Source organism: Pipra filicauda, unplaced genomic scaffold (genome assembly GCF_003945595.2).
Source record: "Pipra filicauda isolate LSUMZ 115617 unplaced genomic scaffold, ASM394559v2 scaffold570_size292671_pilon, whole genome shotgun sequence".
Lineage (NCBI taxonomy): Eukaryota > Metazoa > Chordata > Aves > Passeriformes > Pipridae > Pipra > Pipra filicauda.
Window position 1 is genome coordinate 187,987 of NW_024104721.1, and position 16,844 is coordinate 204,830.

At 51.8% G+C, this 16,844-nt stretch overlaps 1 protein-coding gene across 1 annotated transcript in view; it reads left to right on the forward strand.

The window, feature by feature from the left end:
- Positions 1-4,967: 4,967 nt before the first annotated feature.
- The window catches only part of SFXN5 (sideroflexin 5), a 99,669-nt gene continuing 87,792 nt past the window's right edge, over positions 4,968-16,844 (forward strand). Inside the window, exons 1-2 of the mRNA XM_027715610.2 lie at positions 4,968-5,059; positions 14,954-15,022. Coding sequence (XP_027571411.1) covers positions 5,003-5,059; positions 14,954-15,022 — 126 coding nt within the window. The 5' untranslated portion in view covers positions 4,968-5,002. The remainder of the gene's footprint in view (positions 5,060-14,953; positions 15,023-16,844) is intronic.

The window sequence follows — 16,844 nt, forward strand, 5'->3', positions numbered from 1 at the left end:
GTTCCTCCCCAAATATTGGTCCTGGCTCAGGTGATGGGAGCACCTGAGGGGGTTTAAGAGCCTCTCAGGTGTCTTGTGTGGGTCTTAAAGTCGTGTTTTGTGCTGAGTAACCCCGTGGAGCTTTGCTGGGATGGACTTGGGGGATTGGAGCTGGCAGGAGGTGGAGCCAGGTGGGGTCGGGCTCTGCTCCAGGGGAACAAGGGACAGGATGAGAGGAAACGGCCTCAAGTTGCTCCAGGGGAGGTTTAGATTGGATATTGGGAATATTTTTTCATGGAGAGGGTTGTAAAACATTGGAACAGCCTGCCCAGGGAAGGGGTGGGGTCCCCATGCCTGGAGGGATTTAAAATCCCTGTGGATGTGGCACTTGGGGACAAGGGGCGGTGGTGGCCTTGGCAGTGCTGGGTTAAGGGTTATGATCTCGAGGGCTTTCCCAGCCTAAATTCCATGATTCTATCTGCCTGCAGCTCCCTTGCTGCTCGTGCTGACTCTACCCCTGCATTCCTGAGGATTTGTGGGAAATCAGCAGCTGAGTAGAGGAGAGGGACCCCAGGGCAGTGTCTTGGAGGGAGAGGAAAGGAGAGCTCCTGTCACATCCCAGACAACACAGAGATCAGCCTCGGGATGCCTGGTGGGAAAACCTGGCTCCATCCGTGCTGCTGCTCCCAGGAATGGGCAGTTCTGGGATGATGATCCTCCCTCTCCTCTGCACTGATCCACCTCCCAGGCCTTCTCCTGCAGCCCCTCAGCCCCAAATCCCTCCCACCTTTCGCCACTCAGCCGTTTTCCTTCTCAGCACCTGCTGCTTTCTCCGGTCGTGCCTTTTCCTTCTCAAAAATTAACTCCCCTTAAGCTCCTGTAAATGACTTTGCTGCTCCAACAGAGGAGTTTCCTTAGCTCTAATCCCAGTTTATTTTTCATCCAGCTGGATCCAGGCCCTTACAGAGCTCAGCACCTGTCCGGGGGGGGGATCATGTTAACCCCGAGAGCCTGGATGGGCCTGGCAGGGAAATGTTTGGCACGTTGTTTTGTGGGATCAGGGCGCTGAGCTGTGACCCTCTGAAAGATGATCCAGCCTAAGGAGAAGCTGGACTGACTGGGCTAACTGGGCCAGTTTGGGCTTCCCCAGGCAGCAGTCACTGGGAGAACTGGAGTCTGGAAGCCGGGGAAAAAGAAGGATTTAAAGTCCTGCTGGAACGCCCGTGTGTGATTCCATCGGGTGTCTCTGCTTGTCTTGAGCACAGACTCAGGACTGATGGAAATAATTCCCGTCCCTGCGGGAAGAACTGGCTGGGTTTGTTGTTCCAAGCCGGAGTTTTCGCTGCCCACCTCGAGTTTTCTTAAAATCTGGCTTTGCAGATGGAAGCTGACAAGGAATGTTCCTGTGACTTCCTCCTGGAGCCAGCAGGAAGCCCAGCCCCACTCCCAGCTGTCACGTGTGGGGTGGCTCCCTGAGACCCCCAAATCTCCCTGAGGATGGTGGGCTGACCCTGGGTGCCCCCCAAAGCTGCTCTCACTCCCCTCCTCAGCTGGGCAGGGAGATAAAAATCCAAGGACAGGCTCGTGGGTCGGGATAAGGGCAGGGAGGGGTCACTCACTGGTTACTGTCATGGGCAAACAGGCTCGATTTGGGGAAATTAGTTTAATTTATCAATCAAATCAGAGCAGGGCAGTGAGAAACAAACCCAAATCTTAAATCACCCTCCCCCACCCTTCCCTTCTTCCCAGACTCCTGAATTCTCTCCCACAGGGAATGGAGGCTACAATCATACATTGTCTCTGCTCCTTCCTCTGCAGGGGTTGGACTCTTCACACTCTTCCCCTGCTCCAGTTTGGGGTCCCTCCCATGGGAGACAGATTTCCATGAACTTCTCCCATTTGGGTCCTTCCCAGGGGATGCAGTTCTCCATGAACTGCTCCAGCATGGATCCCTTCTTCCAAGGGATCAGTCCCTCGGGAACAGGCTGTGGGATCACGAGTCCTGCCAGGATCCTGCTCCAGTATGGGCTCCCCTCTTCATGATGCTCCTGCCAGGACCCTGCTCCAGCATGGGCTTCCCATGGATCCCATGGGATCCCAGCCTCCTTCAGGCATTGCCCACACTCCGGTGTGGAGTCTCCATGGCTCCCTGTGGATCTCTGCTCCCCCTGGACCTCCATGGGCTGTGCAGGGCTACAGCTGCCTCACCACAGCACCACAATCTGCCAGGGAATCTCAGCTCCAGCACCTGGAGCACTTCCTGCCCCTCCTGCCCCTCCTTCTGCACTGCTCTGGGGGTCTGCAAGGTTTTCCTCTCACATATTCTCACTCCTCTCTCCCTCTGCTCTTCCACACCAGTTTACCCTCTTCCTTCTTCCACATTTTATCCCAGGGGTTCTCCCACCATCACTGATGGGCTCAGCCTTGTCCAGCGTCCTGGACTGGAGCCGGCTGGAATTGGCTCCGTGGACACGGGAGAAGCTTCCAGCACCTTCCCACAGAGGCCACCCCTGCTCCCAAAATCTCCCAGTTTCTAGATGAGCTCACGTAACGCCCGTTGTTGAGGGTTGTTCCCCCTCCAGAAAAAAATGGGAAGAAACTTCATTGTTGACTGAACAGTCGTCGATCCGGGGAAACAACAACCCCTCCTCTCCTTCCCCAATCCAGGGAAACGCGAGTTGTCAGTCGAAATGGATCTGGTTGGATTGATATCAGCCAAAGAATTGATATTCTTTCTGGTATTTAACCAAAAAAGTGATAGTCTTATGTCACTCCAAATGTGGTTTTAGATAAACAGATTCTCTCCCCTCTGTTGTTACAAAACATTTCGTGTGTCAACATTTAGGGACTGTATCAATTATCTGGCTCGAGCTGCGAGGGGAGGGAGGGGGGTTTTCCCTTGTGAGAGGGATTTGGGTTATCATCCATATTCATGGGAGAGATTTTGCCGCCTTGGGAAGGACGGGATGGAACCTTTAGAGAAGGGAGAGTTGCCTTGCAAAGCTTTTGTGGCTGCAAAACGATTTTATTTTTCCTTTTTCGGATCGTTCGGGCTCCGAGCAGAGGTAAAGAAAACAAACCTGGGTGACGGGCGAGTTTTTGGGATAAAGGTTGACCTCGGAGCTTCGGGGATAAGAAGGGAGCAGGAAAACGTCGCTGTGGGGTCAGAAGGGGGTTTGAGCTGCAGCCACTTTTAATTAAGACAAGCAAATGATTAACTCCCAGGACACGGTACAAGGATGGCAGCGGGTTCGCTCCAGGGGGCAGGATGTGTCCCTGGAATGGATCTTTGCTCCTCATCTCCCCGTTCCTGAGGATGGTTGGGTTTTCCAGCGCGGCAGGGAGAGGGTAGGAGGGGAGGTGATGATGGAACAATTTGGTTTTAACAATATCTCTAAGGAAAAACGAACAAGAAATTATAAAATACCATTTCCCCCCCCCTCTGTTTTCTGCTCCACTTTTTGCCCTCTGGACACAACCAGAGGCAGGCTCTGCTTCAAACCCCTTTTCTGTCCCTTTTCCACCTGGAGCTGCAGGAGTCTTGCCACTCAGCGAAAAGGGATCAGTGGTGAATCAGCCTAAAACCAGAAACTGGTTTTACAGGTGGAAAGAAAACAGGGGAAAAAAAAGATCATCTCCACAGCCACAAAGCAGAGCAGCAGCATCCCCACAGCAAAAAAAAATGGGATGTTCATGTTTTTCCCTGTGTAGCAAAAATAACGGATTTATTTTCCAGGTACATTTTTTAATTCCTCCCTTAGAAGGAAAAAAAACTGTTTATGACCTGCCTTTATTTCCTTTATTGCCTTCATTTTAATCTGTTGCCTTTACTACTCTGGCACCAAACCTTCCTCTTATTCCCCGACTCCTTTCCCTGCTTCACCCACATCTCCTGTCTATTTGCTGTCCCTTTGCTCTTCCTCGGAGAATTGATCCTAATCCTCCAAACAATTTCGCCGGCGTTTGAAGGTCCAGACACTTCTTATTCCACTAATCTAGGGAAGAGGATTCTGGAGACGGCTCCGTGTGCCCCCCCCTTGTGCCCCCAGCCCTGCATGACCTTGGGTTTATCTCCACAAATCGTTACGATTTCCAGGTTCTTTATTTTTAATCAGGTGTTTATTACAAAGGTCAGTGGCAGTTGTTGGGCTCCTGTTGAAGTGAGAGTAGGTGTTTCCACGAGGAAATGGAATCAGAGAATTGTTTGGGTTGGGAAAGACCTCCAAGATCGTTGAGTCCGAGCCTTACCCAGCGCTGCCGAGGCCGGCACTGACCCATGTCCCCAAGTGCCACATCCACACGTTTTTTGAACATTTCCAAGGATGGTGATCCCACCACTGCCCTGGGCAGCTGTGCCAGGGCTGGACAACCCTTTCCATGAAGAATTTCTCCCTGACATCCAGCCTAAACCTCTCCTGGCATAACTTGACACCGTTCCTTCTCCCCCTGTTGCTTCTTTTTTGGGCATAGAGCCCAACCCTCCCCAGCTCCCCCCTCCTGTCAGGGGGTTGCAGAGCCAGAAGGTCCCCCCCGAGCCTCCTTTTCTCCAGGCTGAGCCCCCCCAGCTCCCTCAGCTGCTCCTGCTGCTCCAGCCCCTTCCCAGCTCCGTTCCCTTCCCTACACACGCTCCAGCCCCCTCTCAATGTCTTTCTTGCTGTGAGGGGGGAATTTGGGGTCATTTATCAGAAGTCTTTGAGAATGTGGGGCAATTTTTCAGATGTCTTTCACCTTTTGCCTTTGTTTGCCTCATTATTTACTCAAACTATTCCACATACGAGGCAAAAATCTCCTTGTTCTCCCCGTTCCCACCCGGGACTACATTTCCCGTGACGCCCCGCGGCCCACGCGCGCTCCCCATTGGCTGGTGGCCACAGCGCGGCCCCGCCTCCCGGCGGGAGCGGCCGGACTACAGCTCCCGGCGTGCCCCGCGGCAGCTGCGGTTGGCCGCGGCCAATGAGCGCGGCGGCGCCGCAGGGGGCGGGGCCGGGCGGCGGGGGAGGCTGTTTAAAGTGGCGCCTGCGGGATGGCGGAGCCGGCGGACTATCCCCCGTTCCAGCTGGGGAAGCCCCGCTTCGAGCAGGTACCGTGCCGGCGGCGGGAGGCGGCTGAGGGGGGACACACAGTGTGTGTGGGGGGGCTGTCCCTGCGCGCGGCGCGTCCCTCCCCCACCCCCCTAACCCCGGGCGGGGGTCTCCCCGCTCCCCTCTCCGCTTAGCCCCGCCCCCGCCGCGGGGCGGCGCGCTGATTGGCGCGCAGCCCGCCCGCGATTGGCCGGCGGGGCTGTCACTCAGAGCCGCCGCCCCCTGCCCCGCGGCGGGTCCCGCGGCGGGCGCTGATTGGCGCGTCCCGCCGGGCCCCCGTGGCGCGGGGCGCAGGGCGGGGGGCGCGGGGCCCGGGGATCGCGGGTTCGAGCTCCGCAGGCGCCGCCGGGGGCGGCAGGGGTGGGTGGAGGGTCCCGGTGGGAATGTCCTTGCCCCCCGTGGGATGGTGCGAGGGCTGGATTATGCCCCGCGAGCCCAAGGGTGCAGGGCGGCGAAGAGCAGTACTTGGGGGATGCTCCAGGATGAGCCAGGGATGCTCCAGACGGGCACTTCGCCCTCCTCCCCGTGGGCTGTCCGGGTTTGGGGGTGGCTGGGTAAGAGCAGGCGCTCCTGGATTGGGGATTGTGGGACCTGGTCGAGGTGCCAACCAAGGACAGGCTGGCCCAGAGAGTCTGGTGGGGCATCCCTGTGCTCCACAGCTGACACCTGGGGGATGGGGAAGGGAGCCCCGAGCTCACACACCTGTGCCCAGGTGAGCAGAGCTGATGTAGGGATGGAGTGGCTCTTCCCCGCTGCCACCATCCCCAGCTGGTCTCAAGGTTCCTGGTGTGGCTGACAGACACACCCCTCCTCCTGCCCCTGCAGCTGATAAAGTGTCAGGCTGATAAAGTTCATTAAACCTCCTTCAGCCACCCTGGAGAAGAGTGGGAGGGGAGTGGATGGGGAGTGGCTGTGGCCACTGCTAAAGCCAGAATGGCAGCAGGAGCCTGCTCCTTAATCGGGGGTGTGTGTCCCCCCAGTGGGACAATGTCCAAGGAGACCCTTCCTACTATCCACAGGAATCCAGGACCACTATTTACCAACCAGCTGCCTCAGCCTGGCGGGACCCAACCATCCCTTTGGGTTGCTGAGAAATCCAGTGGCAGGTTTCCCATGGGAGCCAGCTCCGAGGTGGTGGATCCACTTCCCACGCCCCATATCCTTATGGGGCTTGGAGCAACCTGGCCTAGTGGAAGATGTCTTTGCCCATGGAAAGGGGTTGGATTTAGATGGCCTTTAAAGGGTCGCTTCCAACCCCAAACCCAGCAGTGATTCCGTGACCCCTGTCCAGGAGGTCACGTCCTCGGAGCGACAGGGAAGGGGTGACTCCCCCCCTGCAGGAGCCGAGGGATGCTCAGGCTGTGGAGAGATGGAGCTTTTTAATAAGGAGAGGAGGAGGAGGAGGAGGAGGAGGAGACGCTACTCCCTTCTAGACACCACAGATGATTCCAGGCACACTTGGCAGCGAGTCAGGCACAGAATCGGTGCGTTCTGTTCATTAAGGAGCGACTGTCACTTGTAGCAGCATTTAGAAAACGTTTCGAGGGCTATGGCAGGATGTTAATGGCTCTGTGTGTGTGTGCTCAGTGGAGTGGGAATGTCCTCTTCTCCCTGCCACCCCTGGGAATGTCCTCTCCTCCCTGCCACCCCTGGCAATGGGCGGGTCCGGGGTGAGGGTTGTCCTGCGGTGAAAGGGCCCTTGGCATTGGGTGCTTTGGGGGTGCTTCTTTTCCAGCATTAGGAATCACTCCCCTTCTCTTCTGTGCTGGTTTTATCCCTTTCCTGTGAATTTTCCAGCAAAGGAGTGCTGGTGGGAGCTGCAGGATGGGTTGTGGTGCTGCTCTTGCCCTGTGCTCCCCTTTTTTCTCCTGCTCCATCCGCCCGTGGATGATGGACAAACTGGACAGCCCAGTTTGGGATCTGGCAGCGTTGTGAGGTCACAGGGCAAGAGAGGTTTGGATGTTTCCATGGTTTATGGCTCCTGGTTGGATCCTGGGGTGGGCTCTGCTCCATATGGGGCACAGCAACCTGTGCCATCAGCACCAGGACCTGCTCCCATCCTGGCCTGGCAGAGCCCAGATCCTTCATCCCTAGATCAGACTCTTGCATTTCCCCCATCATGACCTTGGTGTTCCCTTCCAAGCACAGCCTCCAGTGCTGGAGAGGAACACCTCCATCCACATTCCCAAGGGATCACCGGGCCCCAAACCCCTCGATCCTTTCCCATCAGTGATTTCCCCACGCACCTCTCTGCCTTTTCCTGTTCTTTCAGTGGCTTTCCCGGGTTTTTATCTGTTTGTATGATCTCGGCTTGAGCTGCCAAAGGATGCCCGGGTTGTTTTGGAAAGGATTAGTGACGCTTGGGGTGGTTGTTTAAATTCTGGACGACAACACTTCTCTTCCCTCGGCGGCGCTGGCTGGGAGCAGCTCTGGGGCTGCTTAAAGGGAGGTTTGATTGAAACTGGGGCCGGGAGAGATGCGAGGGGGGGAAAACAAGGAAAAGTTCTGTGTCAGGAACAAAACCCTTGGAGAGCAGGCTGGGCTGCCTGGGGATTTGGTTCAGGGGAGACACGGTGGTTTCCTTCCCCTGCCGTGACCCGGCGCTCCCGGGAAGCGGCTGAGCCGAATTTAGGGCAGCAGATGGGACACGTCCGTGCCCAGCACTACCTCTGGAGGTTATGAAATTCCCCCTTTTTTCCTCCTCTGGCTTTGCAGTTCACTTGTTTTCCCTCATCTCCAGGCAAAGAGATGTTCTGTCGAGTCACCTTTTTTTTTTCCCCTTCGGTCTCTTTGCCGGAAAGAGGCTCCAAATCCCAATGGGAACAGGCTATTTTTAGGGGAAAGAAGAAATGAGGACGTTAGGCTTGAGAATGTGTGATAAGGACTTAATTTTCTGACAAGTAGGCCTAATTGGTTAGAAATACTCCTAGTTTTTTCGCTTTATTTCCTTATTTTATTCTGGTTTTTTTAAGGATTTGCTAAGTGCTTCCTCTGCTAAATCCTAAGGCGTGTTCCCAGTGCTCTGGGAGCTCTGCCTACAGCCCAGGAATTTATCCTGGGTAAAGTCCAGTGGAATATGTCCCTGCCAATGGAGTAAGGTGATCTTTAAGGTCCCTTCCCTCTAAAAAGCAGCACGGGGTTGTCTCAGCTGGTGCAGGAGAACAGCAAGAACAGGGGAAAAGGAACAAGGAGGGAGCTGATTTCCTTCCCAGCTGGAGTCAAGCAGGGTCATCTCAACGTGCAGGAGTAGGAAATAATAATAAAAAAGAGGTCACAGGACTTGGATCCTTCAGGAGAAGGAAATAAAGGGGAATAAACCCAATCCAGAAAGAGCTGTGGCTTTTCTCAATGACCTTGTGTTAAGAAGCTGTTTTAAAATTCCATAATGAAAATCAAGGAAGGAAAAACCTGCAGCTTCACAGGTTGGACTTGATGACCTTAAAGGACTTTTCCCACCTAAATGATTATGATCCTAAACATCTTTTGTGCCTTGGGCAGCTCAGTTTGTGTATGTGCAGTCATGGAGTGTGGGATGTGTTTGGGATGTTTTATTCCATTGCCCATTTGGGCAATTCCAGGACATCCATATTAACATCATCCTTAGGGATGTGCTGATGTCAGAGCTTGGCCCTGTGATATTTTAAATATTGGAACTCAGAGGTGTTTCATGTGAGGGCATCAGGGCTAAAAATCGCTGTTTCCTGCTCTTGAATTTGGTAATTTTAAAGCCCAGCCAGGGTTTATGACACCATTACCCCAATCATGGGCCTCCAACACTCTCCTGAGATCCCACCTGGAGTTCTGCATCCAGCTCTGGGGTCCTCAGCACAGGAAGGACGTGGAGCTGTTGGAGTGAGCCCAGAGGAGGCTCCGAGATGATCAGAGGGATGGAGCAGCTCTGCTGGGAGGAAAGGTGAGAAAACTGGGATTGTTCAGCCTGGAGAAGGGAAGAGAAGCTCTGGGGTGACCTAACTGTGACCTTCCAGTGCTTGAAGGAGCGACAAGAAAGATGGAGAGAGAATATTTACAAGGGCCTGGAGAGACAGAACAAGAGGGAATGGCTTCAAACTGCCAGAGGGCAGGGTTAGGTGGGATATTGGGAAGGAATTCCTGGTTGTGAGGGTGGGGAGGCCCTGGCACAGGTTGGGCAGAGAAGCTGTGGCTGCCCCTGATCCCTGGAAGTGTCCAAGGCCAGGTTGGAACAACCTTGGCTAGTGGAAGGTGTCCCTGCCCGTGGCAGGGGGTGGAACTGGATGATCTTTAAGGTCCCTTCCAACCCTTTCCAAACCATTCTTTGGTTCCATGAATACAACCTGCCAAAATCCCCCATCCATTGGCTTTTTCAGCCAGGACTGGATTTTAAATGAGGACTTGGTTTGTTTGTGTCTTTTCCTGTAAGTTGTAAACCCCTACAGCTGCATGTTAAAGGTTCCTGTGCCACGTCCTGCCTGTGCTGAGCAGAGCACAAGCAGAGCTGTCACTGCTGGTGGCTGATGTCACTGAGGTGCAGGAGCTGCTCCCATGTGGATCTTGGCTCTTTAACATTAAAAGGTCAAATTAAGAGCATGAAAGGACTGAAAATCCATAGTTTGAGCCTAAACTTGCAGTGGGCTGGACCACAAGTGCGTGTGACATTGCACATTCTCAGCCAGGCCTTGTCATGGTCCACTTGCTCAAAGGCTTGAATTGCCTTAATTTTTGTTTGGTTTAGCTTAAATCTCTTCCTAATTAATTTAAAGCTGACATAAGCCTGATTTTTAGCTCACCCCACCCCCAGGTCTGCCTGCCTTTTGCTCTGGCTTAATTAAATCCCTTTTAAAATCAGGTTATAATTAAACTGTAGTTGTCCCTGTCCCCTGTTCTTCCCAGCAGAGGCTTCTTGGAATCTTTTCCCATTTAAAGGTGATAAACACCTTGGTAATGGTCACTTACCTTCTCCCACTGCTCTTCTTCAAATTCCTTGAGCCTACAAGGAGTATTTCCCTTCTTGTTCTTATCTTGGAGTCTTCATGGCCAGCTGTGCTGAGCTGGATCCATAACACTCCTGAGCTGCTGTGCCCTGGGAATTAATATTCCCAGCCACTTCATCTTGGTGCAGGCTGGTGAGAAGTGGTCCCAAAATAGCCACGATTAATCACAGGAAATTTGTGTTATTCGTTTTTTTTTTCTCCCAGGGAAGTGTTTACTACAGCAGATGTTACAGGGATAAAGTGGCGAAAAAGACCAGGGATGGAGGTCTGGGAGCTGAAGGTCAAAGTTCTGGGAATCTCACAAGCTCCAGCCCTGGCTGGAGTGTGACAGCAGAGCTGGGAATGAGCCTGTTACAAGGGAACCATCCAGAATTCTCTTGGAAATCAGGGTTTGGTTGTTGGAGGGCACTGAACAGGAGACTGTTCCTGTGTCCCGGGGCTGGATCCTCATCCTGTTCCCTTGGTACTTCATGGAATCAAAGAATCCTAAAATGGTTTGGGTTGGAAGGGACCTTAAAGATCATCCAGTCCCACCCCCTGCCATGGGCAGGGACACCTTCCACTAGCCCAGGTTGCTCCAAACCCCATCCAACCTGGCCTTGGACACTTCCAGGGATCCAGGGGCAGCCACAGCTTCTCTGCCCAACCTGTGCCAGGGCCTCCCCACCCTCACAGGGAGGAATTTCCCCTAAATTTTTACATTACTAGGATTTAATGGGAGTTTTTTTCCCTTTTTTTTTTTTTTTTGCATGCAGCTCTATGAAAACAAATCTTAGATTAAAAAAATTCTGATGGCTTCTAGTCAGGAGACTAAACCCGGGAAGCAGGAAAGGATCTGGAGGATGGAAAGGCGACCAACAAGGTCTAACAGTGAAGCAGCTTTCCATAGTCATCCAAAAAGGAAAAATGCAAAGTCCCATGGCTGGACAGCAGGAAAAAAAATGGGTATTTTTTTGTTCAGGGGCTGTACAGTCGTGGTAAAGACACTGCAGGAGTGAAATACAGGGTGGTGATGGTGAGATGGAGCCTCAAGAAGACAATGTGGCTCTTGGTTTGACCTTGGTTCCATTTGATGTGGTTCTCAGAGGGCTTTTGTTGTGGAGAAATGAGGCTCTTATTCATCAGAGTTTAACAAAGCAAAGCCAAACTTGTTCAGACTCATATTCCTATTTTTTTTTTGGTGTTCTCTTTAAAATCCTGGCCTGGTGGGAGTGAAGGACGTTCCATTTCCTTGTTGGAAGGACCCTGGACTAGAGGCAGCAGAGGGAGGAGTTCTGTTGATGGCTTGTCTTCTGTGCTGTCCCCAGGTGTGATGAGGAATGCTGAGCTGATCAGGATGCACTGAAGGATCAATCACTGCCACGGGAGTGCAGCTCCTCCCGTTTCTTGGGATCTGAGAGAGAGAGCGGAAAGATTTTGGCTTTAGTCGAGGTGACAAAGTTTGAGCCTCGGGGTGACAATAACCCTTCTGCTGGAAAGGGTGGGGGGGTTGAGCACCACAGATTTGTAAGAGTTTTTCATGTCAGGGCAGCTCCTAAAAGCAGGTTGTGTTTTAGAGAGCTCGTGGTACCGCAGAAAGAAAGAGGAAACCACGGTGTTGAGTTGGGTCTTGTCGCCTGTTACGGGGGAGGGAGGATGGGCTGGAGCTCCTCACCTGCTCCCTGTGCATTCCTGAAGGTCAGAGATCACAGAATCATGGAATGGGTTAGGTTGGAAGGGACCTTCAAGACTATCCAGTCCCACCCCCTGCCATGGGCAGGGACACCTTCCACTAGCCCAGGTTGCTCCAACCTGGCCTTGGACACTTCCAGGGATCCAGGGGCAGCCACAGCTTCTCTGGCCAATCTATGCCAGGGCCTCACCACCCTCACAGGGAAGAATTTCTTCCTAAAATCCCATCTAAATCTATCCTATTTCAGCTTAAAGCCATCCCTCCTTGTCCTGTTGTCCTGTCACAGCTTGCCCTTGATAAAGGTGTTCTTCAGAACTGGCTTCTTCCTTGTGTTCCAGCCTAGGGAAGGAGCACTTGTGCATTCCCATTGTCCTTTCTTTGAAGTAACCGTGGCAAGAGGGTGATTCCTTTATTTTTTTAAAAAGCAGGGATGGAAGAAGCAGGCACTGGGACAGCCCTGTCTGCTCCCAGGTGAGTAATTGGCCCTGGGTGACCTTGCACCATGAAGTTCCTTGTGGTATCCCAAGGACTGTTGTCCTGACTCCACTGGAACGGACCTGCCCTTGCCCTGGGGCTTGTCTGACCACAGACTGGGCAAGTTCAGGCAACACCACCTGGAAACAAATCCCTCCTTCCTTCCTGCACTGGCACAGGTTGGGCAGAGAAGCTGTGGCTGCCCCTGGATCCCTGGAAGTGTCCAAGGCCAGGTTGGAGCAACCTGGGCTAGTGGAAGGTGACCCTGCCCATGGCAGGGGGTGGAATGAGATGGTCTTGAAGGCCCCTTCTAACCCAAAGCAGTCTGTGATTCCATGATTTGAGGATTAGAATTTGGGCACTCAGTTGAAGCACCAGGTCAGCGCCGGCACTGGGCAGGAGAGGAGCAGGGAGTGTGGGAATGGGATTACGTCAGGATGGGTTGGAGCTGCTCAAACCTGTCCTTAGCTGGGTGTAGCTGAGCTTGACCAGGCAGGATCAGGCCTGGAGCCCAGGGCTGGAGCTGAACTAACCAAACCACAACCCTGGGATACAGGATCAGCTCCCTGAGAGCCTGGACAGCTTGGGAATTGAAATCTGCCCTTCAAAAAAACAACATTTATATCCCGCACGTTTGGACTTACGGTCTCCTTCCCTCTTCCCTGACATTTACACCTTGGTTAAGTGGGTGTAAAATATTGATGCTCCGTTTAATTCTACTCAGTGTTGTTTTTCTCCCTGTGAGATGAATATCACAGAGATAAAAGCGGTGGAGAAGTCGAGACCACTTAAATTTAAACACACCCCCCCCCCCGCCCCATTCTGTTCTTGTTTAAACCACGTAATTCCAACTGCTCTGGATCCTCCTGGTGTCTGCTTGGCATGGAGCGAGTGCTGAGGGACGGGCAGTGGGAGAGGGCCGATGGAATGTGGGAGATGAGGATCAGGGAGAACGTCAGGAGGGGCCGGGTGAGTCAGGGATTAGTCACATCCCTCCCTGCACCACTGGGAAGCGCCGGGCAGCGGTGACGGGAAGGATGGGAAGGACAGTGGCATCTGCAGGGAGCTTCACCCTCAAAATCAAAAGCAAGGCAGCAAAATGTCAAGCTCAGGAACGTTAGAAAGTACCAGAATTATTGTTAATTAAATCTATGCTAGTTAAAAACCGCTGTGCTTTTTTTCTTTTTTTTTTTTTTTTCCCCCCAAAGTTGTGTGCAGCGATTTGGTTTAATTGTGGTTGGTTTGTTTTTTGTTTTTTTTTTTTAGAGCAGAACATGATAAAATAACAGAGAGAGAGAGAGAGTTTTGTGAGCAGGGGTGTTGTGAGGTGTTTATGAGGACGGGGTTTGTGGCTCAAAGCTGGGAACGGCCCTTGGAGAGGGATTTCTGCTGGAATAAGGAGGCAGAATGCCTGGTGCTTCTCTGTGCTTGATGGATGGAGCAGAGGAGAAGCAGCACGTTTCAGAGGGCGCTGCCAGGCAGTGATTAAATGCTGTTCTCAGTGCTGTATCCACACTCCAGTCCTTTATTTATAGCACATCCCTGCGTTAAAAACGCAGCAGGAGATTTGCCGGCGCGTGGCTGGAGAACACCCGGACAGAGGGGTCCTGGCGTTTGAGGGGATGTGGAAATCCGTGATCTCCCTGGCTGTGGTCCTTTCCACATCCGTGGTGTGCTGGGAATTTTGCTGGGGAGAAGCCACAGGACAGAGAGGGGCCACTGGAGCAGAGTGTCCTGTGTCCACTTGGCCTTGCCGGTGTCCGGAGGAGGGTCTGGCACTCACCTGCATCCAGATCAAAGAATCCAGACTGATGTTGGAGTGATGATGTAAATGTATCCTGAGTGCTCTTAATATATCAGCATTTCATGGTCTGGTGCTTTGAGTTTGCATAAATTACATTTTTATTTTTATTTTCTAAATACTGAGTCTCCTTTTCTCCTTTCCTTTGGAGCTGCCCATGATCTTCCCCTCCTGTTTCACAGATCTCTCCCCCCTTCTTTCAGACTCCCTTCCTGGTTCTGGAAGTGTTCAAGGCCAGGTTGGACAAAGCCCTGGGCTTAGAGTGCACATTTGGAAAAATCCAAGCTGGATGTGTTTGTGTAGGGATGACGCTGTGGGAAGATGCTCTTGCTGGGAGCAGCAAGTGTTTGAAGGACCAGAAAGGGATCCAGAGAATCCTAAAATGGTTTGAGTTGGAAGGGATTTTGAGAATTACTCAGTTCCACCCCCTGCCATGGGCAGGGGCACCTTCCACTAGCCCAGGTTGCTCCAAGCCCTGTCCAACATGCCCTGGGACACTTCCAGGGATGCAAAATCCACAACCTCTCACTTCATTGGTAGTCTATCCCAAAAATCCATGACCCTGTGGTGCTGCTGGTCCTGTGAGGTGGATGTTGGCAGGAATGAGGATGGGAATTCCCTCGGGAATGTTGCTCAGTGTGAGAGGTCTGGAGCTGCATGTTGGATTTTTGTGGCTTCAGCATTTCCCGGGAGTCCCACAGGCAATATTTCATTTTGGGGGGAAAAAGTACAGGTTATTTTAGCAGCTTGCTGGTATCCCTTTATTAAAGCATCTGGATTGGTGTCCCATCATCAGGGTTCAAGTCCTCACCTTTTATCTTCCAGACTTCCTATCAAAAATTCTCATTAAATACATTCTGTAGTATTTATTTTTAGTTGCTACTTAATTCTGCAAAGGAAATAAAACCTTTCTCTGCAGCAGGTGAAAGGCAATTTCTCACTGACCATGTTTTGTTTCCTTTTCCTGTTTTTCCAGACTTCATTTTATGGCAGATTCAGGCACTTCTTGGACATCATCGACCCCCGCACTCTCTTTGTGACTGAGGTAAAATACACACACCTTGGGTTTGGGAAAGTGCTGGTTATTAGACAGCTTTAGATTAAAAACAATTTCTTCTGTGAACAGCACAAGTAATGAAACCGGGTCTCCAGTGGATTTGTGTCTCACAGTTGATTGATTGCCCGACTGTTAAATCCAAACTGAAACTCTCTTTTGTGTTATCCGTCGGTGAATCCACACCTCCCATCTCCCTCCAGTAACTGGTGAGCCCCTGGACTGGTTTCTGGCAAACTTGCCACTGATTTAATCTTCCCAGAAGGAAAATTCCTACAGCTCTTCATGGAAAAAAAAAAAAATGCAGGGGAGGAGATGAGAGAGCAAATATTAATTCCACGGAGGATGTGAAACTGGGTGGGTTTGTGAAAGTTTTGCACTCAAAACCACCTTTTTCCATAGTTTTTCCTTAGTTATTAACCTGTTTGTAGCAGGAGTTTGGATTTCTGGTCCTTTCTTTCCGTTTAACGTTGTCCAGAATTATTTCAGTTCTTTGCTTTCATGAAATAGTGACTGAGAGTGATGGGGAACACACAGAAGGAATATTTCTGCTTGTGATTCTGCCTGTTGGCCAGAAAACTTGGGATTTTGCTTTCAGTGAAGGGCAGCTGCTTTTTCCTTTTTATTTTCCCTTTTTCTTTTCTTTTTTTTTTTTTTTTTTTTTTTTTTTTTGTTTGTTTTGAGGTGGGGTATTTTTAAGATGAAAATATACCTGCAAGCAAATCTCAAGCCCCAGGGAGCTGAACTGCTCTGTGTAGCTAGTGGGGAACTGCACTGTGTTGGCAGGGGGGGGAAAAGATCCAATGCAACTTTAAATAATCTTTTTCTTCTAAATCAACATTTTTTTTTCCCAAAAAAACATAAGGATGAGGTGTATCATGGTGTTAACTTTGAGTACTTTGTGTGTGCAGCCGGGGGAACAGCAGAAAATAAAGCAGCTTTTCTTACACCATCAAAATGAAGATTCTACTTTCAGACTAAAGTCTGAGATGAATTTTCCAAAGCCTCCAACCTCCCCATGGAGCTCAGCTCTGGGAGGTGACCTGACAGAGGGAGAACATCACAATTCCAGGGAGGAATCACGGGATTACCTGAGGATGCAGAGCACTTTGCAGATTTTAGAGATTTTTTTTTGCTGTTTGAAGAGGATGAGAACACTTGGGCCAGAATAAAACCAACCCTACACATGAAAGGCTTGGAGCTGCTCTTACCTTAGGGGAGGTTTAGTGTTCAACAGGACTGGGAGATGTCCAAGGCCAGGTTGGACAGGGCTTGGAGCAACCTGGGCTAGTGGAAGGTGTCCCTGCCCATGGCAGGAGGTGGGACTGGATGGGCTTTAAGGTCCCTTCCAACCCAACCCATTCCATGATTCCATGATTCTGTGTCCAGTGCAAGGCAGTGAGAGTTGAAGGAGCATTTTTGGCAGTGTGGGGAATCCTCTATCCCTTGCCCTGGGGCTTGTCTGACCACAGAGTGGACAAGTTCAGGCAACACCACCTGGAAACAAATCCCTCCTTCCTTCCTGCACTGGCACAGGTTGCCCAGAGAAGCTGTGGCTGCCCCTGGATCCCTGGAAGTGTCCAAGGCCAGGTTGGAGCACCCTGGGCTAGTGAAAGGTGTCCACTGGTGGTAAAATCCCCTCCCTGACCAGGTGAATTTGCACTAGAAAGCTTTGCAGAGTTGATGTTTGCTGTGTGTTTTCCTGGGAGACGTTCCCATACTCTTGGGTTTCCCTGGGATGTTTGAGGATGAACCAGGACCAGGTGCTCCCGAGTCAAGGTCACCTGGACAGAGGTTCTGGTAGGACAGAAAG